Source organism: Delphinapterus leucas, chromosome 15, assembly GCF_059928025.1.
Source record: "Delphinapterus leucas isolate spDelLeu-1000000601 "Yukka" chromosome 15, BTC_Dleu_Yukka2, whole genome shotgun sequence".
NCBI classification, from domain to species: domain Eukaryota; kingdom Metazoa; phylum Chordata; class Mammalia; order Artiodactyla; family Monodontidae; genus Delphinapterus; species Delphinapterus leucas.
The window spans coordinates 76,052,349-76,074,462 of NC_143143.1; the positions used below are offsets into that span (position 1 = coordinate 76,052,349).

A 22,114-nucleotide genomic window follows, 5' to 3' on the forward strand; every position below is an offset into this window, starting at 1 on the left:
TAAGAAATAAATATATAGTATGTCAGCTACTGACAAGCTTCAAGAAGAAAACCAAAGTGAAGTAAGGAGGGTAGCGTGTTCCAGATGGTGATGTTTTAGGCACATGGTCAGGGAGGGCCCCTCTGACTTGGAGACATTTGAAGTAAGTAAGGAAGCAGATATGCAGATATGTAGGGGAAAAACACCCCAGGCAGAGGAAACAGCAAGTGCAAAGGCCCTGAGGTGTATCCTATTATTATCCCCATTCCACAGAGGGAAAAGTTGAGGCCCCAGCAGGTTAAATAACTGCCCAAGAGCACACAGCTGCCGACTAGCAGGCTGAGATCCAGAACTAACACCCTTCACCACCACACTGCAGTGTTTCCCACAAATTTACTCACTTGACCCTCATGACAAACCTACAGGGTAGGTACAGTTATTAGCCCCATTTGATGGAGAAGGAGACTGAGGCTCAGACAGGTTAAGTTATTGGCCTAAAGCCACACAGCTGAGAAGAGACAGAGGTGAAACTGAAGCTTGGAGAGAGTAACTTACTTGATCACAGGGGTGTAGAGGCTGTGAAGACGGCAGTAAAGCCTCACACCCTGAAAGAGAAAAAACGGGAGTCTGTGATCAGGCCACATCCTTCAGGGGCCTCCAAATCCAGGCTGCTGGGAGAGAGGATGGGGGGAGAGGGGAGACTGGTGAGGGCAGTGGAGAACAGGCCACTGGGGCAGAGGCCTGCTCTGTGGTGACTGTGGGGTCAAGGTCATGGGGTCAGGATGGAGGGGTTCCCACCTTGGACATGATGTCCTCCAGTTCACTCCTGGCCTTGTAGGTACCGTCGTCGTAGCGGAAGCGGTACATCACCTGCTCGTTCTTGAACTGGTGCTTGTCAGAGACTGGAGGGACCCCAGGGCTGGTGAGGCTGGGCGCCCCCTCGGCCCCTCCTGACCCACGCCCACCATCCTCACCCTCCACTCGGCCAGGCTCCATGCCAAGCACAATTTCTCCAAAGCCCCTGCCCACACTCCAGGTCCTCCGGCTACGTGCAGGGCCCGCTGAGACCCACAGCTGGGGGCTGGGGCATTTGCCGGTCTCATGAGAGGCCCAGAAATGCCCGCTCCAGTCTGCCCTGAGGCCCACCTGCCCAGCATCTCCCTAGAGCTAGATCACGAAGCAGGCTGGGGTGTGAGACCCCACCGTCAAGATTTATGAACCCATCTCTACACAACAGCCCCGAGTCGCCCCTAGCGCTTCCCTGTCTCACTCCCCACTTTGGATCCATTAGCTGATCCTGTAGGCTCTTCCTTCAAACCATGAAGGAACAGCTGGCCACACAGAAGTGTAGAAATGGCCTCTGAGTTAGTGGAAGCACAGCACTGTTGAGCTCTGACCTGGTCCTACTGTTCGGCCCCCCAGACCTAGCCTGCACTCACCATGGTGGATGATACCATTCTCCAGCAAGGCTTGGCCCAGGTTCACGCCTTCTTCCGTCTTGCTGATTTCGCCAATTTCCAGGAGCCAGGCAACAAACTCACTGCCAGGAACATAACATGCGGTTGAAAGGATCTCCCCAGTCCTGAGGCCACAGGGGCCAGCACTGAACTGGCCTGGCCCCCCCGACACCCAGGAGTGACAGCCAGAACTGCCCACAGGAAAGCAGACCTTAGGGCACCACAGGCCTGGGGGTCGTGCTGAGGCCAGTGCTTTTCCCCAAGACCGATGGCAGAGAGGTGGGTGTGAGCAGACCCAGGCCCCGCCTCAGGCTCACTGGATGGATGGATGGATGGATGGATGGATGGATGGATGGATGGATGGGTGGATGGGAGGATGGATGAGAGAGACAAAGAGAGGGGATGGACACATGAGTGGATACATGAATGAAAAGTGAGCAGATGACTGGATGATCTGACAGACAGATAAATGACTAGGTGGCTGGGAAAATTAGTGGGTAGGTGGGTGGGGAGGGGAACAGATGGGTGGGTGATAAGTGGAGAGAATACTGGGTAGATGAGTGGGGAGATGGATGATGGCTGGCTGGCTGGATGAACAGACAGAAGGAATGAAGAAACCAATAAGCAGGAAGAAATAAGGACCCAGAAAGATGATTGTGGAGAGTCAGAAGAGCTAAGGGTGATCAAGTCATCTCATTCTCCCACTTAAAACCCTCCGGCGGGCTTCCTGGTTACTCTCAGAAAAACATCCAAACTCTGCCCACATGATGGCAAGGCCCTGACATGATGAACTGCCTCTTCCTCATCTCCTATACCTTTCACTTATTCTGCTTTAGTCTCACCCACCATCTTCCCCTGCTTAAAAAAAACTGCCAGACTCCTGCCTGCCTCAGGGCCTTTGCACTTGCTGTTCCCACTGCCTAGAAACACCCTTCCCCAGCTCTTCACAAAGCCCTTCTCTTTCATCTTTAGGTCTCAGCTCAAATATCACCTCCTCGGAGAAGTCTTCCCTGACCACCTCATCAAGACACCCCACACCCACACAAACCATCCCCATCTTTCCGTTTTACTTCCTTTTTAGCACTTATCACTGGATTTGTATTATACTATTTACAGATTTATTTATGTGTTTATCAACCATCTCCCTGAACCAGAATGCCACCTCCATGCTGATGGGGAGCTTTGTCTGATTCACAGCTCTACACCCCCCGCACCTGGAAGATGGTCCAAAGCACAGCAAGGCTCAATAATCTTTTGAACAAATAAAGGAATGAACCATCAAACAAGAAGGAATGTTCTGGGGTAAGCAGGAAGGTCTCAGTAAGAAAGAAGTGCTCAAAAGCCCAGAGGAAATGAGGCAAATCCAACGTGACTACCCAGAGGGGCAGAGGCTCAGCCAGAGCCCACGTCCTGGTTCTCGGAGTAGAGTTTGGGCTCCGTGCAGAGCTCAACTCACTGGAAGTCAGCGGGCCAGGGGAGAGCTGGGGATGTGGTCATTCTGTTCTCAATGAAAGCGGGTGGCAGCTGGCCAGAGTGGGGAGCTTATCAAAACCAGCTGTCCTGCCTCCAATTACAGGGCCAGAGGCGGGCAGGGCTATTTTTAGCTTTGCAGTGTTTGGCTGAGCAAAGACCTGCCCTGTGTGTAGGTAGCAGTGTGTGCCGAGGCATTCAGGGAACCCCAGTGAGAGCCGGGGGTGGGGGGCGTAGAAGAAATGGATCTATTCTGTGGAGCGGGAGCCCCGAGTGGGGAAGAGATGGTGCTGTCCTCCCCCAGGTCTATTCTTGAAGTCCCAAAAATCAGAGGCAGAAGGAAAGCTGCCGGCAGCTGGGGGAGGTGAACAGATGCCCACTCTCGGAAGCTGGAGACTCGGCCTCTGGCTGCCCACCAGCTGTCCCATCGGGGGCCACCTCTGGCACGGACCGGCAGCCCTGTGGGGGGGTCCCAACAGGGACCACAGCAGGTCCAAACAGGGGGACAGGAAGTTGCCCACAGCAGCTGCAAGGGCAGAAAAATGCAGCCCAGAGGACAGCAACTGTGACCCAGGTTTCTGCCCTGAGCTGAGTCTTGAGCCTTTTTGAGGATCAATTTACTGGGCAAATTTGGGCAAACTGCTGTCCCTCTCTGGGCCTCAGCCGGGTCCATCTGGCAAGGGGTTCATTCAGGGGTCTTCTGGATTTAGTCGGTAACTTTCAAATCATGTTGAGTCCTAAGCTGGGATCCAGCCTACAAAACCAGACAAGATTCACCTCTGATGCAGGGACCTTAAACTCTCCTAAATGAGTAAAATGGGCCAGGTGGAAACTCTGCTGAACCAGCCAGCGTTTCTGAAGATGGCAGCCACTCAACTGCGGCCAACTGTGGCCGCATGGGAAGACTAAAGCATCTTACGACTTTTCAAGAGAAGCTGGAAACCCAGCATTTCCTGTGAAATCTCCCAACTGTTAAATGTTGATATTGAATCCAAAATTTTCTGAAAGCACCGTGTGGCCCAGGGAAAACACATCTGCGAACCACACTGTGTCAGTGGGGCGCCATGTGCTACCGCTGGGTGCAAGGAAATGTGTTACAGGCAGGAGGGTCAGCATATACGAAGGCCCTGAGTAAGAAGGTGAGGGAACCAGCAATCTGCCAGTTGGTGGGGGTGGGGGCAAAGAGAAGCGAGATCCAGTCTTCCAGAAAGACCTAACCGGGAGCAGGGTGACAGGGAGCAGGTCAGCCTGCTTTGGCGGGGAGCCTGAGATTCAGGGAATGGGGGACTAGTTGAGAGTTAGCGTGTGTCAGCTAACGGCAGCATCCCTCTTCCTTCCTGCCCCCCAGTATCGTGCACCCAGTAAACATGAATTTTAAGTGTCAAGTCCAAGGCTAGGCACAGGGGACACACAGGTACACCCTGGCAGTCTTCCCGGGAGAGCCCCCAAGCTGAGATCCAATGTCTACTCATCCCCAATACAAGAATCCCATTTCTCTTGCCCGTCTCCTCCACGGCCTTGAGCTCCACAAGGGTAGGAACTGGGGGTTTTATGTTCATCCCTGTGACTCCACTGCCTGAGATGCTGCCGGGTGGTATCTGCAGCAATGCCTGACGCATCATTATTGATCAGCTATTACGCGCTAATACCGTGCACCTGTGCCCACAGGTGGGTGAGACAGTGTGGCCTCTTGCACCTGGGTGCTCCCATTCTGGCAGACTTCAATTAATGAATGACATCTAACTCTGTCTAGAGTAAAACCAAAGGCCTTCTTCTTCCAGGAAGCCCTCCCTGACTGCCCTGCCAGACAGACCACCACACCTTGTGCCCTGAGTTCTTAAAGCTCTGACAGCGCCCTCATCCCAGGCCTGTATAATGAGTTCATCCTCGCTCGCCTCACTCTCCCACGTAAACCCTTTCAATGGATTCCCAGAGCACCTGGGATAGAATCTGAACCCCTCACCCCTTACCTGCCTGATTTGGCCCCTGCTACCCCCTGTGGCCTCATCTCGACACCCCCCAGCCACTCACTCCCTCCAGCCACGCTGGCCTCCTCGCTGTTCCTCAATTTACTCAAGGCTCATTGCAGCCTTGGGGCTTTCGCACCTGCTATTCCCTCTGCCAGGAATGCTGTTCCCCCAGATCTTCTCATGGTTGGCTCTTGCTTGTCATCCAGATCTTGTTTAAAATGTCACCTCCCCCAAGAGGCCCTTCCTGACCACCCTGGCTGAAACCACACCCCCTTTCCTCACCTCCTCACATCAACCTACTTATTTCCTTAAAGCACTCATCAAGTCACTGAAATTCCCTTCCTTATTTGTATTTATCTAGTTTCTGATTCCCCTACTGGCCTGTTGTCTCCGCGAGGGCAGGGGTTTCCTCTGTCCTGTTCACTGCTTGCACACAGTAAGGGCTCAATAAACAATGACTGGGATAGATGAAGGAATCAATTTTGTCTCCCTAGAATCCGAGGATCCTAGAGGGCAAACGCCATGTTCCTCCCATGAAGCCTCCACAAAAATACACAGATTTCATTCCTTGGTTTTTCTTCACGTGGCATCCATGAGCTTTGTCTCTGATGAGGGCAGAAACAGGCCACTCCTTAAGCTCCATCACATTTCCATCACTCTTGCCCACAATGTGCTGAGCATGTCACATGTGTTTTCTCTCTGTATCCTCCGACAATCCGGCAAGGCAAACATTTCATTCTCTCTCATTAATTGGTCATTTACTGAGGCTCAGAGAGGTTAAGAAACTTACCCAAAGTCACACAGCTAGAAGGCAGGGGAAGCAGGACTTGAGTCCAAGTCTGATTCAAAGCCTAACCCTTGAAGGTTATAAAGATAAATCAGACACTTTTTGTATTCCTGGAGTCCCCCATCTAGTAGAGACAGGTAACGATCAAGGAAAAACGAAATGTGCTGAATAGACATAAAAATGGATAAACGCAGCAGAGTGTGGTGAGAGAAAGTACTGGGTTCAAATCCCAGCCCCCAATTTGTGCCCATGTGACCTTGTGCAGGACCTTTTTCCTCTCTGTGCCTCAGTGTCCTCACCCTTAAAATGGGAACAATGGCAGTAAACTGCCTCACAGTGTCACACAAAGATTAAAAGGCACGGCCACATGGCAGCACCTGGAGCAGAGAAAGGCTCCGGGATTGTGTCTCTGTGGCTGCTGGTTCCTTCCACTGGAGGGGGCCCGGGTGCTCCTGGAGGAGGAGCTGGGCCCTGACCAGGAAGGAGGAGGACCACGAGCCCGGCGCTGTGTGCAGAGCAAAGCCACACAAGGAGAGTTTTTATCAGCACGATCTCCTGCAGGAAGTCTGGTCCTTGAGGGCCCAATGATTGCCAAACAAGCTTCAATCCTGGCCCTGTTTCAAATGGGCAGTAAAAGAAATCTCCCCTAATCCTTCTTGAGGAGACAGAACACCCTGCTGAAGCCCTAATCACAGACAGGTTGGCCCATCCAGCTGGACTAAGCTCTCCAAAGCGTTTGGCAAGAGGGGGGGGGTGGGGGTGGGGGGAGGTCCTCTGACCCTGGGGGGGCCGGAAGCAAACCCCTCCTCCAGAGAAACCTCCTTTCTGCCCAGGGATTAGGAATTAGCTGATGGAGACCAGCCCGGCTGCCCCCTCCCTGCTTCCCACAGGTCTGGGGCCCACAGCCAACCCTCCCAGGGAACATGGAGCTGGGGTCAACTAACCCTGAGGGCAAAAGGGCAGCCTGACTCCAAGGCATCCAGGCCAACTCCAGGGGCCCAAACACCCCCAAAATCCCCTGCCTGCTGCCCCAAGCCATGACCAATCAGCTCCCCCTGCCCCCTGCCCCCGGCTTCACACTGGTCTCCAGCTGCCCATCCAACATCTGTTCAATATGCGAACGTCTCCTGGGCATCTCGACCTTAACACGTGCAAACGGGCTCTTCGTCTTCCCTCAGCTGGCTTCCAGATCACTGCACTCGCCAGCATGCCTCCCACCCCTCTGCCCGCTCCCTCTCAGTCTCCTTTGCTGCTTCCTCCTCCTCCCCAGAGCCCAGTCTCTGCCTCATCCCTCTCTCTACCCATCCCCCTGCAGATTTCATTCAGTCTCATGGCTCTGAAAACCATCTAAATGCCCACATCCCCTGCACTTAGGTCTCCAAGCCAGAACTTTTCTCCCCGGGTCAAGATTTCATATCCAACTAACAAGTCGACATCTCTGTCCGGGATCCTGTCTCAGTGTAGGCATCCAAGTGGAGCCTCTGGGCTCTACTCCCACCCTCTGAAACCTGCCTCTGTCTCCCCTTTCACAGCAATCAGCACTCCAGCCCTTCCAGGTGCTCTGGATCCTTAATTCCCTTTTTCTCCACCCCATCAGCCAATGCTGTCACCTTCCACATGATCCAGGATGCAACTACTTGCCCCCCATCTCAACGGTGACTACCCTAGTCCATGGCACCTCTCACCTGGTCTACGGCAATATAATAATTACAGCCGCTTTTACCCCAGGACTCTTCAAAATCTTTTGGGAAGTGCGTGGGGTGTAAGTTAATAAATTCTCAACAAAATCCCAGCCTCACAGGCAAGCTTCTCTCCCCGCAAGCTTTGTGCGGTCAGGAGCCCTGGGCATTCTTCTACCCTCTCCAGAGCACCGACCACTAGGTCTAACACACAGTAGGGCCTGGAAACAGCCTGATGGTTTTACAAGGAATGCATTTCTCCTGCTTCTCCCAATCCCCAGCCCCCTCCCCCCAGGTGAATGAGATTTAAACCTGGGTCTAGGATCCAATCCCATCTCACCTGTGCTCTGATCCTTTGATCCTTGGTTATAAAATAGGGGTGGGGGGTAATAATGTTTTATTATTAGGAAATAATGTAATTCCCAGACAGAGAAATTGGAAGCCCTAAGTACTGAAACCATATGGACCTCCCCCTCCCCTTCTGTATCTCAGGAAGGGAGGCCTCACCAGACACCAACCCAGCCAACATCTTGATCTCAGACTTCTAGCCTCTAGAACTATGAGAAAATAAATTTCTATTGTTTAAGCTGCCAAGACGGTGATACTTTGTTATGACAGTCCAAAAAGGCTAATTCAAAGGTCTACAGTTGCTCTTCTAAAACCTTTGAAATCAACTCCCTGCCTTAAATACCTTTCTGGTTGACATATCTCTAGGGGCTTCTCTTTGCTTGAATGCTAGAGCAGCGTTTTTCAATCCATGGTGGAAAACCCGCTCACAGTTTGTGAAATCAATTTCATGGGTTTCACTCAGCACTATTTTTGAAATGAATGAAGAAATGAGTAGAATAGAATAGAATAGAACAGAATCGACAGGTATTTTCAGAGTGTAACAAGCACAGTAAATTTTGTGAAACTTTGGCTTCAGTCATATATTACGTGAACGTGTGCACCAGGTCACAATATAAAACTTACATTTGGCAGTGAGTTGTGGTCAAAACATTTGAAAGCCCTGATATGGGCACCCCACTATCCTTGATCTCCAAGGACTCTTCTACAAGGATTCGAGGTGCTTTAGTGGCTCTGCCCATGGCGGAAGGGGCAGGGCTGGGAAAAGCCACGTGGGTGCAGATGGTCTGCCCACCTCCAGCCTCCAGCCGAGACCCAGGGACACAGCGGAGGCCAGGATGGGGTCACTCACTTGCCAAGGAAGCACTTGGGGATGGTGCTCAGCTTTCTCCGACGGTCCTTGATCAGGTTCACCTTCTTGTTCATCATCATGTGGTAAAGCTTCTCCCCCTTCTCCGCGATCATGACGTACGCATCCCGTTCCATGCCCAGCTTCAGGCCTGCGGAGGGGACACGGTCAGCACCAGCGCTGGGGAGCAGAGCAGGCGGGCATGTGGTTCCTGAAAGCCTTTCCCCCAGCTGCCCCCAACTACCGCCACAGCCAGTGGTCACCCATAGAGCACTCCCTGCATGTCGGACACTGTTCTAGGCACCTGCCAGTGACCCCACACAAGACCTTGTAGAGGAGGGGGGGTAAGTCCCCCATTTCACAGATTGCAAAGCTGAGGTCCAGAGAGGCTAAGTCCCAGGGTAATAAGCAGTCGACCCTTCAACCTGAGAATGGGTTTCCAAATTCTGACGTTATGAGAAAACCTATTGAGACCTTCCTTCCAGGCCAGGGATGGAAATTTCCCCGTTTCTCTAGACAATACACACAGAACTATGATCCCAATCACTGCCCCATATTTTCTACCTGGACCCCATCCAATCCTGACAATAAGAGTAGTGACAAATAATGATAGCAAATGCTTTTATAGTGCCTACTCTATGCCACTTGATCCTCACAGGAAACCTACAAGGCAAGTTCCATTATCCCCATTTTACAGCTGAAGAAACTGAGGTCCTTAGAAATTAAGTTCCTGTCCAAGGTTGCCCGTCTAGAAGTAGTGGAACCAGGATTTAGACCCTCAAGCTTGGCTCCAGATCTGTGCTCTTGACCACAGCATGTACCACGCCTGGAAACTCAGCCCTGAGCTCAGGGTTTGGGTGATACCCCGATTCTAACAACCAAGGCCTACTCAGGCCACACTCCACTCATGAGCACATATGTCCAGCACTGACCACAGCCATCCATTCCGACCACAAAGATACTGATCAGCCCCACCCAGGCCAGGCCACACCCCTGACCCCCACCCCCAGTCCTGACCACACACCCAGCCCTGATCCATGTCAGAAGTCATAAACCTGCCGCAGCAGGGGCTAAGTTCAGTTGTTTACCTGGCCTAATGGCATTTTAATAAATTTTGATGCAACATTTAAAATCAAGACATGTCACCTAAAAATCCTGATGTCTAACTTCTCAAAAAAAAAAAAAAAATTCAATGGACCTGGCCATGCTGGGCCCATACTCATTCCTGAGAGATGATGGTGACTTGTACTTGGGTGGAAGCAGAGAGAGGACAGAAGTGGATGGACTTGGCATGTAAGTGGAAGGCAGAATTAAAGGGACTTGATCTACTGAGTCTGGGGAGTCGGCAGACATCAGTGTGACACCAACAGTTTCAATCTGAGCTCCTGGATGACTGAAGGAGTCACTTACTGAGATGGGGAAGTCCAGGGAATGAGTGGGTTTGGGGCAGAAGACAGGGTGGAAATTAAGAATTCTGACTAGACATGGTAAGTGTGAGATGTCCACGACACATCCAAGTAGGGATTTCAAGAGAACAGAATATAGATATGGAGGAAACCGGGCCTCTGTTTTCTCCTCTGTAAAGCTGGGCGGCAGGTACCATTTTTAGGATCATGAGTCAAATCTGCAAGTATTTATCATCAAATCCCAACCTCATTTAGCAGCATTACAACCCTCTGCGGCAGGAGCTTTATCCCCATTTACCAGGCCACATCACTGAGGTATGGAAAGCGGAAGCAACTCACCCCCAAACACACCATGGCCTCCCCTTCCAAGCACTGTGGTCTCTGTACAGCAGTTCAGTTTCCCACCCCCAAAGTGCACCCAACTATCACCCAGCTCTGCACTCCCTAAGTGCCTGGGCCCAAGCATTCATGATGACAGTTAGGGGCAGCCCCCAGGACCCTCCTCCCAAAGACTTGGTGAATGTCAAACAAAAAGAACCCCAGGTGAAGGGAACAGAACCGTGGAGGGGACAGAGGCACGTAGGGAGCATCTTGACTACTAACCCTCAAGGGTGAAGGAAGCAAAGAATCTCAGGATGATCAACTACACTGGCATGGCCTTGGGCAATTCCCTTCCATGGGGCCTCAGTTTCCCCATCTGTCTGGTGGGCTAAACCAGATGAGCTGAAATCCCACCAAGTTCTAACAGTCCCAGAGCTCTCTGCCCTTCAAAGACCTGTTTTCTGTAGCTCTGACCTTTCTGGAAAGGATCCTACACCCCTCCCCTAGACACAGCTCACTCTACAGAAGGCACGAGGCTGCAGGAAGCCGTATACGCCCCAGGGATCTGGGGAAGCCCCCAGCCACTCACTCTCGCGTTGCTCCCGCTCACGGATGATGGCATCCAGCCACTTCTGCTTCTCCTCCGCTGTCTTGGCCATGCAGACAAACCACTTGTTCTTGGCCGTGTTGTGGATCTTCCAGCCGTTGGTGACGGTGTAGCCATTGCTGTGATAATCAGCTGGCAAGGGAAAGAGGCAAAGCGGGGTCAGCAAGAGCTCAGCCATACAACCCAACATTCATCATTATATGCTTACGAGTGAGGTCACAGGACCAGTCCTTCCTCCTCCAGAAAGACAGGGCAGCAGAGGCATCAATGGCATCAGGATTTGGGAGTTGAACTTACTATCCTCCAGATGCTCCCTCTCCTATCTATTCTCTGGTGGGCAACAAAGACCTCAAAGCAAAGAGCCTCCCAACCCCTCGATTGCAAAGAGAGACACCTTATGCCTCCTTGCCCATCTCATTCTGGCACTTGGGCTACATAAAACCCTAGTGTAAGCCTGATGATGCCAAGTCACGGGCCCTTACAGAGTGTTGGCTGGGATGGGAATTGGCAAACCTCTCTGAAAACAGGCTGACGTTATCCAGGAATGTTGCAGCCAGCTGTACCCTGAATCTGAGGAGGGGTCCACAGGTTTCGTGAGACTGCCAAAGGGGTCTGTGGCTCAAAACCAATTCAGAACCCCTGTCCTGGACAAGCTCAAGGACAAATACACCAAGAGGCGTACACACAAGAATACTCATAGGATCACTGTTTATAACGGTAAACAACAGAAACAACCCACATGTCCCTCACAAAAGGAATGGGTAAACGGGGGACTATCTGTGCAAGAGAAAACTACACAGCAACGGAAACCGACAAGCTACAGAGAGCGACATGCAGAAACACGGATGACTCTCACCACCATGGGGTTGAGTGAAAGAAGCAAGATGCGAAAGAATATGCAGTATACTTTATGACCATTTATATCATATAGAGAACAAACTAGTGGTTACCAGTGGGGAGAGGGAAGGGGGAAGGGACAAGACAGGGGTATGGGATTAAGAGATACAGACTACTACGTATAAAATAGATAAGCAACACGGATATATTGTACAGTACAGGGGAACACAGCCACTATCTTGTAGTAACTAAATGGACTACAATCTATACAAATATTGAATCACTATGTTGTACACCTGAAACTAATCGAATGTTGTAAATCAACTAAACCTCAATTTAAAAAAGAAAAAAAAAGAGAATCCACATTCTGGGCCAGTGCTACCCAGAGAAACACAGTGAGAAGCAATAATAATAAGAAATACATATATATAATTTTATATGTATTTGTAATCATATAACCATTTAAATAAGGTTCGAAAACAGAAATTTTAATTAAAATGTTTAGCAATGCATATTTAGGAGGTAAAAATATGTTTAAAAAGCAAGAAAATCATCGTCACAAAATTCAGAGCGTGGTTACTTCCGGGGGGAAGGAGGCACTGTGGCCAGGGAGGGGCGTGTGAGGGGCTTCCGGGGTGCAGGTAGCAGTTTATTTCTTAACCTGAATGGTGACCACCCAGGGGTTAGCTTTATGTGCATATGTTTTAGGCACTTTTCTGTGGACAGGTTATCTTTCCCGATCAAAGGAAAACACTGGTGAACCGCAGCAGAGACTGTGCTGTAGAGCAGGGGGGCTGGGCTCGGGCAGGGCATGGGTGGGGACCTACCTGTCCCATCCTCCACGTTCTCCACCTCCATGACTTCAGTGTTGATTCGACCCCGGAAGATATACAGGGAGCCGTTGATGGATTTGGTCCTCTTGGTGGATTTCTTGCTCCCAGTGACCCTGAAAGACAGTGGGAAGTCAATGTCCCCTATGCCTCCTCTCCTTGGGGCTCAACCGTCTTCAACAGAGCAAAGGGAAGCAAGGCAGTAACACAGAAGGGCGCCCGGGGACAGGAGAAGTGCGGGAACCAGGTCAGAAGTATGGCATTTTGGCTGGTGGTTGGGTGACTTGAGCAAGTCACTTTTCCACTCTCAGCCACGGCTTCCTCATCTGGAAAATGGGTTAATAGCCTTGCTGACCTCCCAGAGCTACTTCTGAGCCAACAGGAGATGTGGATGTGAAACCAACAAGAAGCAACAGAAACCCACTCTTCTAGCCTAGAAAATGGGTAGAGACTCTCAGGGTGCCTAACAAACAGGAACTTCCTGAAATAAAACCAGAATGGAGAGGAACTTGGAGTAGGAAGTCCATCCACCCAACCACTTACATCTACCTACCCACCATTCATTCATTCATTCAGGTGAATTCTCTTGCTCACCCATTTAGTCACTCAACAAACAATCTGACCAGTGCTTCGTATGGGAAGGATACCAAGTTGGGACCAGGGGAGTCACTCACCCATGCATTCAACAGGCACTCAAGAAAATACCTGCTGGGCACCAAGCACTATTCTAGGTGCTAGGGCTGCAGCAGGGAACAAAACAAAGTCTCTGAGAATATACCTTCCAATACAGGAGGGCAGAAGGTACCCCAAAAGCCCTCCATCACGCCCCCTTCTGGTCACTACCCCCTGCAAGGGTAACCACTACCCTGACGTCTAAACTCATGGATTCACTCTGCCTGTTTTAGAACTTCACATACGTGGAATCACACAGGGTGATGGTGATGGACATTTGGGTTGCTTCCAGTTTGGTGCTGCTGTCAATGTTCTGGCACATGTCTTATGAAGAACATACGTGAGCATTTCTTCGGGTTGAAGAAATGCTCAGTTATAAGGAATGCATACGATCGGCTTTGGTAGATACTGCCAAGCCGTATCAATTCTCCCACCCCTAGCAGCATAGGGACATTCCAGTTGCTCCACATCCTCCATAACTGGTATTTAATTTCTCATTTGGGCCATTCTGGCAGCAGAAAGGAGTGTCTCTAATAAAGATTTCATCTGTATTTCCCTGATGAATCATGAGGCCGAGCACTTTTTCATGTTTATTGGCCATGTGGTGTCTTCCACTTGTGAAATGACTGTCCCTTGACCATTTTTCTGTTGGGTTGTCTGTCTTTTTCTTAATGATTTATAGCAGGGCTCGGCAAATTTCGTCTGAAAAAGGGCCAGAGAGTAAACATTTTCAATTGTGTGGGCCATATGGTCTCTGTTACAACTGCTTAACTCAGCCCTTGAGGTATGAGAGCATCCACAGACAACACAAAAATGAATGGGCGTGGCTGTGTGCCAATAAAACTTTATTTATAAAAATAGGCAGAGGGCCAAATTTGGCCTATATATTTTGGATGAGTCCTCTGCAAAGTGGATTGCAAAGATCTTCTCCTCCTCTGTGGCTTGCCTTTTCACTCTCATCTTGGTGTCTTTTGATGAACGGAAGTTCTTAATCTTAAGGTAGTCTGATAAATCTATTTTTCCTTTATAATTATACTTTCTGTCCAATTTAAGAAATCTTTGCTTACCCCCAGATCATGAAGATAGCCTCCTATGCCTTCTTCTAGAAGCTTTATTGTTTTATCTTTCACAGCTAAATCAATAATCCATCTGAGGATGACTTCTGTACGCTGTGTGAAGTAAGGGTTCAAGACTCATTTTTCCCACTGTATATCAAACTGACCAAGCACCATTTATTGCACCTCATTGGTGCTTCTGTTGAAACTCAAATGACTGCTTACGCGTGCGTCTGCTTCTGGACTCAGTACTCCATTCCATTCGTCTTTCTGCCTGTTTTTACGCCAGTACTACGTTGTCCTAATTGCTATAGCTTTATAGTGAGCTGTGGTATCAGTAATAAAAGTCCTCCAGCTTTGTTCTTCTTCAAAACTGTCTTTAGCTATTTTTGTCTCTTTCTGTTTCCATGTCAATTTTAAAATCATTTACGTACATATACACACAACCTCCCTCCTGGAGTTTTTATCATAATTACATTGAGGTTCTGACCAACGTTTGATGAGAGAATGCAAAGCGCTTGCTGGTGATGGGGGGTGAGGCAGGTCAGAATCAAGGACAACTAAAACTCTGGCCCGAGATCCTAGGTAAATGATGGTGCCATTTACTGGGAACGACGACGACTCAAGGAGGAAAAGCTTTGGAGCAGGAGTTACAATGAAAATGAAGAGTCTTGTTTTAGACCCAAGTTAAGTGTAAGCCGTCTGTGACACACCCAAGGGAAGATACGGATTTAGATTTCTTCTACCTTACATACCATGTGCCAGGCATCATTCTAACCACGTTACATGTTTTATCTTAATCTATAAAAAACACCTCATGAGCTTTGACAGGGCGAGAGAGAGTCATGGACATATACACACTAACAAACGTAGTAAGGTAGATAGCTAGGGGGAAGCAGCCGCAAGGCACAGGGATATTAGCTCGGTGCTTTGTGACAGCCTGGAGGGGTGGGATAGGGAGAGTGGGAGGGAGGGAGACGCAAGAGGGAAGACATATGGGAACATATGTATATGTATAACTGATTCACTTTATTATAAAGCAGAAACTAACACACAATTGTAAAGCAATTATACCCCAATAAAGATGTTTAAAAAAAAAAAAAAAAAAAAAAAAAAACACCTCATGAGATGGAGACTGCTTTCATCCCCATTAAACAGACAGGAAAACAGAGGCACAAAGAGCTGACATAACTTGCCCAAGGTCACACAGCTTGCAAGCAGCAGCGTCTCTGAGTCTTTAACCACCACACGCTGCTGACGCCTCTAAGATGTTAAACAAGCAGTCGAGATACAAGAGACTTAGCTCTTCTGTGTCTCAGTTTCGCCTTCTGAAGAATGGGGAGGTGCGTTTTTAAAAACTCTCCCTTCCACTCCTGACATCCAAGGAGCCTCTGCTTTTGAATCAAACCAGAAGCACTCTGAGTCAGAGACCTCCCCCGACCCACAACCCGGAGGGGCAGTGCCTGGCATGGCCCAGGCAAACACGCGACCGTAGACAGACACCTACCAGCATCAGGCGTTTCCTGTGACTACATCAGAGCCACGCTGCGAGTTCCATCCACCAATGCCCAATCCCTCTGAGACCTCTCGGAGCCCAGCCCTCTGGCTCCTGACCCAGAGCAGGGGCGGAGGCCGCCTGCCAGGTTCTCCCAGGCGACAGATGTGCCCTCTCCTTCTAGCCAGCCCAGCTCATTTGCAGGCCTGAGACAGGAAACGGCCTTACAAGAGTGCGTGCGCCCTAGACGACCCACTGGGTGTCCAGTACAATCAGCGTCAGCTGCTACTGCTCCAGTGGAGGAAGGGCCCACGACAGGGTGACTGAAGGCTGAGCAAACGTGGCCCAGGCTGGGAGGTCACAGAGGCCTGAAGGGACATTCTGCTTTCTAAACCCCAGTGTTCTGGGAGAAGTGCCTGCTTCAGACAGCCCACGGCGGGTGGTGGGGAAGGGCTAGGGGTGGACGCTGGCAGTGGCCTTGGCATTGTCGAAGAAGGACTCTCAGGATGGCTCCAGTGAGAACAGGCAGGAAGCAAGGAGGAAGGAGAAGGGGGCATTGATGGGGGGATAGGAGGACATGAGACAGATGCAGACAGACTAACGGGAATAAAATATCAAATGAGAAAGAGACACACTGACCCAGCCACTCAGAGATGGTGAAAGAGGGAGATGGAGGCCTCTGACCAGAAGGACCAAGTCCCAGAACAGGGAGGAAAGGGGGGAAGGGGAGGGGCCTGTGGCTAAAGCACCTACTATGTGCCAGGTGCTGCACCCGTGGGATCGCACTGAATAGGAACACATCACATGTGGAGGTAAGTTAACAGTAATGGCAGCCACTCCTTATTCTGGGCACTTACTATGTGCCAGGCACACTTAACATGTTTGCCCTTGTACACGGTACAAGATACATGATAATTCATCCTAGTTTACAGATGAGAAAACTGAAGCAAAGAGAGGCAAAGTCGCAGAGCTAGAGAAATGGCTGAGCAGGGATTCAACAGTTGCTCTTAAGCAAACACTACTGTAAGAAGGGGTTTATCAACCTCATTTTACAGAAGAGAAAACTGAGGCTCAGAGAGGTCAGGCTGGAGGAGGAAGACAATGAGAAGCTTCCCCACACTCACACGGAAAGCCCTCATTCATCCTGTGGAAAGGTTCCTCACCACCACCTTAGGAGGCCAGCAGAATCAGACAAGGAAAACGAGGCTCAGACAGACAGTAAGTGACAAGCCCAGAGCCACAATGGAAGTTGGAGGTGATGCTGACAGTAGGACCCAGGATCTGGACCTCCCCTCAGCCCTAACTTTTGCTAGATAAAAGAGTAAAGAAGCCTCTGGAAAGTCACCATTTCATCCCTAAAACAAAATAACAGGAAGCTTAATTCAAAAAGGGCTGCACTGGTCAGTTGTCCTCTACCTCCTCAGCGAGAAAACTGAAAGGCAAGAATTCTCTTGGTCCACCAATCTACCCACCCACTCATGCATCCAACCATCCACTCGTGCCCCTACCCCTCCGTCTCCTAACTTTCTGTCTCTCCAATCATTCATCCACCTATCCATCAACTCAACCATCCTATCAACCAACCTCCCGTACCACAGTCCAAGCACCCTGGCAACCATCAACCAATCATCCTTCAACACACCCATCCAACCGATCATCCATCCACTAATCTCCAAACCTCCACCACCCACTCAGCCTCCCAAGTTTATGACCATCCAACCGTCCACCCATCTACCCATTCACTCAACAAACCACACATAAAGACCCCAACACACCTCTCATTTAAATACACCTCTCCTAGGGACTTCCACGGTAGTGCAGTGGTTAAGACTCTGCGCTCCCAATGCAGGGGGCCTGGGTTCAATCCCCGGTCAGGGAACTAGATCCCACAACTAAGGAGCCCACGAGCCATAACTAAGACCTGGCACAAACAAGTAAAAGTAAATAAATAAATATTTAAATACATAAATAAATACAACCTCTGCTGCCTCATCATGTCTTCATTTCCATTTCTCCAACTACCCAAACATTCACAGATTCCCCCAACTTTCTATCTACCCCTCCATCCAGCCATCTCCTAAACCTCCAACCACCTGACTGCTCACTGATTCATCTACTCGTTCGTCCATCCACGAATCAATTCATACACACACAATCACTCCCATTCATCTCCCAAACCTGCAACTACCCATCTATCCCTCCTCCCATTTGCCCACACGTCCAACCATGCATACATCCGCAGCAGTCTACCACTCACCCACCCAGCCATTCACTCTACAAGTTTAAGACGCTCCAGTGAAAGACACAAAGATGACAAAGATACTATCTTTCCCTCAAAAAACTTAACAGGAGAGGACTTCCCTCCCCTCAAACCATCTACCTTTGGATCTTAGAATCACAGGATTCTGGTGGCACAAAGACTCTCCAAACTTCCATGATTGTCTCGACCTACACTGTCCACTGTGGCAGCCACAAGCCACAGGTGGCTGCTGAACACTTAAAGGGTGCCTAGTACAAACTGAGATGTGCTATAAGTGTAACATACAGACTAGATTTTGAAGCTTTAGCGTAAATTTTTAAAAAGAATGCAAAATACCTATTTAATAAATTTTTAAGGTAAGTTGAAATAATAATATTTGGGCACATATGGGGGTAAATGCAATGCTATTTAAATTCATTCCACCTATTTCTTTTGCTCTTTTTAACGTGATTACCAGAAAATTTTAAATAACCTATGTTCTTGAATAGTGCTGATCTAGAACAAATCCCTGAACTCAGAAGAGAAAAGGGAGGCCTAGAGAGGGAAGTGACAAGCCTATGTCAAGAGTTCAACCCAATCCCAGCCTCCCAGCCCACCCGGGCAGCCCTGTCCCAGTCTCCCCAGCAACTCACCTGGATTTCCGCTTGCAATAGACTAGGAGGTTGTCAAAGAGGAAGAAGGCTCTCTCCTGGATATTGCCCGCGGAGATTTTTAACAAAGTCCCTTGCAGGAGGAGCTGGGTGCAGATGTCCGTGAGGTTGGAGCCCTGGGAGAGCGATGGGGGGTTGCGGTGCATGAGCTGGCAAATGCAGGAGCTCCCTTGGGAAAGCCCTCCTTCCTTCCCACAGACAGAGCCTGTACCTGCCTCCCTCGCACCCCCAAAATCTCAATGCACCACTGGAGGCACATCTGTGAGCAGACAGAAACCCAACACAGCCTGATCGATGGCTTCCCTCTGGTGAGTGTGCCAGAACAATGCTGGCAGGAGCATACACAGATGACCGTTTCACAGAACAGGGGCTTGGGGCTCAGCGAGGTGAAAGGACTCACTCAGCTCACACGGCCCTAGTTGACATCTGGTTTTGTTATGGGTTTTGTTTGGTTGGGTTTTTGCCTCTCTCCTCCTCCCCTTATTTATTCGTGTCTTGACTTGTTACTTTATCTCCTCCACAAGAATGCCACTTCCATAAGGACAGGAAGCGTTATCAAGCATCTATCAAGCATTTGCCACGGTATTCGCAGCACCTACTGCACTCTCTGGCACACAGTAGGTGCTCAATAAATGCTTGCAGAACAGGTGACCAATGCAATGTGAGTTCCACCAGGGGCAGAGGATTCTGAGAGCCCCCTCTCTAGCTCAGGACGTGAGAATAGACGGGATCAGTTCCCAAATTCTACCTGGTCATCTATGCTAAACGACCAAGATGTTAGGTGTGCATGACGTTCACTGAACCTCCATGGGGTTCAGGGCAATGTGGTCAGGAAAGGCACCGGGGAGGAGCAAGATGGGCCTGGGAGGATGGCGAAGATAAAGAGGCTGAGGATAGGGATAGGCAAGGTCCCTGCTGGGAGGAGTCCTCAGAGCCAGGGACCACACAGGTCCATCTGGAACTCTGGGGGGACCAAGGCAGGGGCAGAGAGATCCCAAAGTGCTAACAGAGAGGAAGCTGGAAAGAGACCTTGGAGGGCACAGAATGCCGGCTAAGGAAGCCCCCGGAGGGTCCCCAAATCCGTGCTCCTCTTCCGTCATAGGCATGGAGTTTCAGCTGGCACATGGCTGCCCAACCACAGACTCCACTTCCCAGCATCCCTTGTGCCAGGCGTGGTCACGTGACCACATTATGGCCAGTATGCCTCACTTCTATATCATTTCCTTGAGAAAACTGCCTCCCTCCCTTTCCTCTCTTCCCTCCTCTTGCCATAGGCTGGAAGATGGCCACGGTAGTGGAATACAACGTAGCAAAGGACGGAGGAAGGCGTTGGAAGGGACCAGAGTCCGAATGGAGCAGAGGTGCCCCACCCCAAGCCTGCATCACTGCTGAGAAATACACTTTTATCTCATTTAAGCCACTGAAGTCTCTCTTTCTTACAGCCGCCAACTGTAAATACTTGATGTACTTTTAAATACATCATGATAAGGTTGGAGGCCCCATCCACAGGCGGGCAAGGGGGTGCCTCTGACATTTAGGCCCAGGGGGTATTATGCAAAAGTGGTATTTTAGGGGAAATTCATTTCACCAACCTGCAGATCACAACAAAGAGACATGATGCTACCTCTGCCTGGAAAGGAACCTGGGGAGGAAAGAAGGAGAATTCTTCATAGAATCTCCTTCCCCAGACACTCAACGCCCAGAAGTGACAAGGCGTTCATACCCCAGAAAGATCTGCTGACTCAATTATTTCTGATACCCAGTATGGGAAACTGGTTTTGGCAACTCAGAAATCAGGCTGTTTTCTAACTGCCCACTGCAGTCTCCCCAACTGCTGTCAGAGTCGGTTTGCTCTGTGCCCACGGGCCGGCTAGAAGCAGCAAATCCATTTGCCCAATGGTGCCAGAGACCCTCTCTGGGGCCCACTCGGGGTCCTGGGAAACCAGCTTCTTTGCAATCAAGAGCTGTGCAGCCCAGGACAGAAGCACACACCCGTTAACAGAAATCACAGCCTGGACGCTTGCGTGCCACACAGGCAGATATGTGATGCCCACAGCACAGCGACCCAGCGAGGTAGCACCCCTGCTGCCCTGGGGCTAGGGGATGAAGAGCCCCTTGGAGCCCCAGTATCCTTGCAAACAGGGAGAGTGCGATTCCCTGGTAGATAAGACTCCATCAGTGGCCCATGGGCCAGCTCAGAGCACAGAGCAACTCGACAGTTCCTTCGAGACCATGTGCTTCCTGTCTCCTCCACCTCACTCATGTCCACCCACCAGCCCTTCCAGGCTCCAAAGGGAGATTTTGGCTGCTTGTACAGTAAGTCTCCTACATACGAATCTTCAAGTTGCGAACTTTCAAAGATGCGAACATGTGTTTGCATGTCCAATCACATAACTTAGTTTTCGTGTCTGGCGTTATCTGTAAAAGTTGGGTACCGGGCTTCCCTGGTGGCACAGTGGTTAGGAATCCGCCTGCCAATGCAGGGGACACGGGTTCAAGCCCTGGTCTGGGAAGATCCCACATGCCGCGGAGCAACTAAGCCCGTGCGCCACAACTACTGAGCCTGTGCTCCAGAGCCCGTGAGCCACAACTGCTGAGCCTGCGTGCCACAACTACTGAGCCTGCGCTCTAGAGCCCGTGCTCCGCAACAAGAGAAGCCACCGCAATGAGAAGCCCGCACACCGCAAGGAAGAGTAGCCCCCATTCTCTGCAACTAGAGAAAGCCCGCGCGCAGCAACGAAGACCCAACGCAGCCAAAAATAAATAAATTAAAAAAAAAAAAAAAAGTTGGGTACCTAGGCTAACTTTGTTGGACTCGTGAACAAACTGGACTTACAAACACACTCTTGGAATGGAACTCGTTCGTATGTACTGTATATGAACCTAGTACCTGGCCCAGCTGTAGGGCCCAAGAGCCTGGAGGTCACACAGACCTAGACCAATGTCAGGGGACGGCAGAGAAGAAGCACACCCAGCCTGGGAAGCTGCCTCCCTGGCCTTGGCCAAGGACCACCCAGCCAACTGCATCTGAAATGCCAAGGACAGTACAGGGGAAGGCCCCTTCCACCCCAGGCCTGCTAAGAAGCCCAGCTGACACTCGGTTTCCCCAGAATCCTTGATCCCAGGTCAGGGGTGGTGCTAAGGATCAGATACACAGGGAAGAGGCTGAGCACCAAGGTGTCCGCCAGTCAGGGCTGGAGTCCTCTTTCAGACGGTGCAGAACTGAAGTGGTGACATTCAGAGAAGATGACAAAAGCTAACACAGGCATAGGGCTCACCACCCACCAACTCCAGTTCTAAGGATCTTACAAAACTCCGTTAATCCTCACAACCCTCATCTTACAGAGGAGGAAGCTGAGGCACAGGGCAGTGAAGTGACTTGTTCACGGTCACAGAGATGGTCAGTGAGTGAGCTGGGGCCTGAACCCAGACAGGCGGTCCCAC

At 50.4% G+C, this 22,114-nt stretch overlaps 1 protein-coding gene across 4 annotated transcripts in view; it reads right to left on the reverse strand.

Moving 5' to 3' along the window:
* Positions 1-22,114, reverse strand: part of PREX1 (phosphatidylinositol-3,4,5-trisphosphate dependent Rac exchange factor 1) — a 194,263-nt gene that overhangs the window by 50,538 nt on the left and 121,611 nt on the right. For all 4 annotated transcript variants that reach the window (XM_022597750.3, XM_022597748.3, XM_022597747.3 and 1 more), the window contains 7 exons: positions 18,653-18,786; positions 12,536-12,654; positions 10,854-11,003; positions 8,541-8,688; positions 1,419-1,519; positions 778-881; positions 535-584 (listed from right to left, as the gene is read on the reverse strand). In XM_022597750.3, coding sequence (XP_022453458.1) covers positions 535-584; positions 778-881; positions 1,419-1,519; positions 8,541-8,688; positions 10,854-11,003; positions 12,536-12,654; positions 18,653-18,786 — 806 coding nt within the window. The remainder of the gene's footprint in view (positions 1-534; positions 585-777; positions 882-1,418; positions 1,520-8,540; positions 8,689-10,853; positions 11,004-12,535; positions 12,655-18,652; positions 18,787-22,114) is intronic.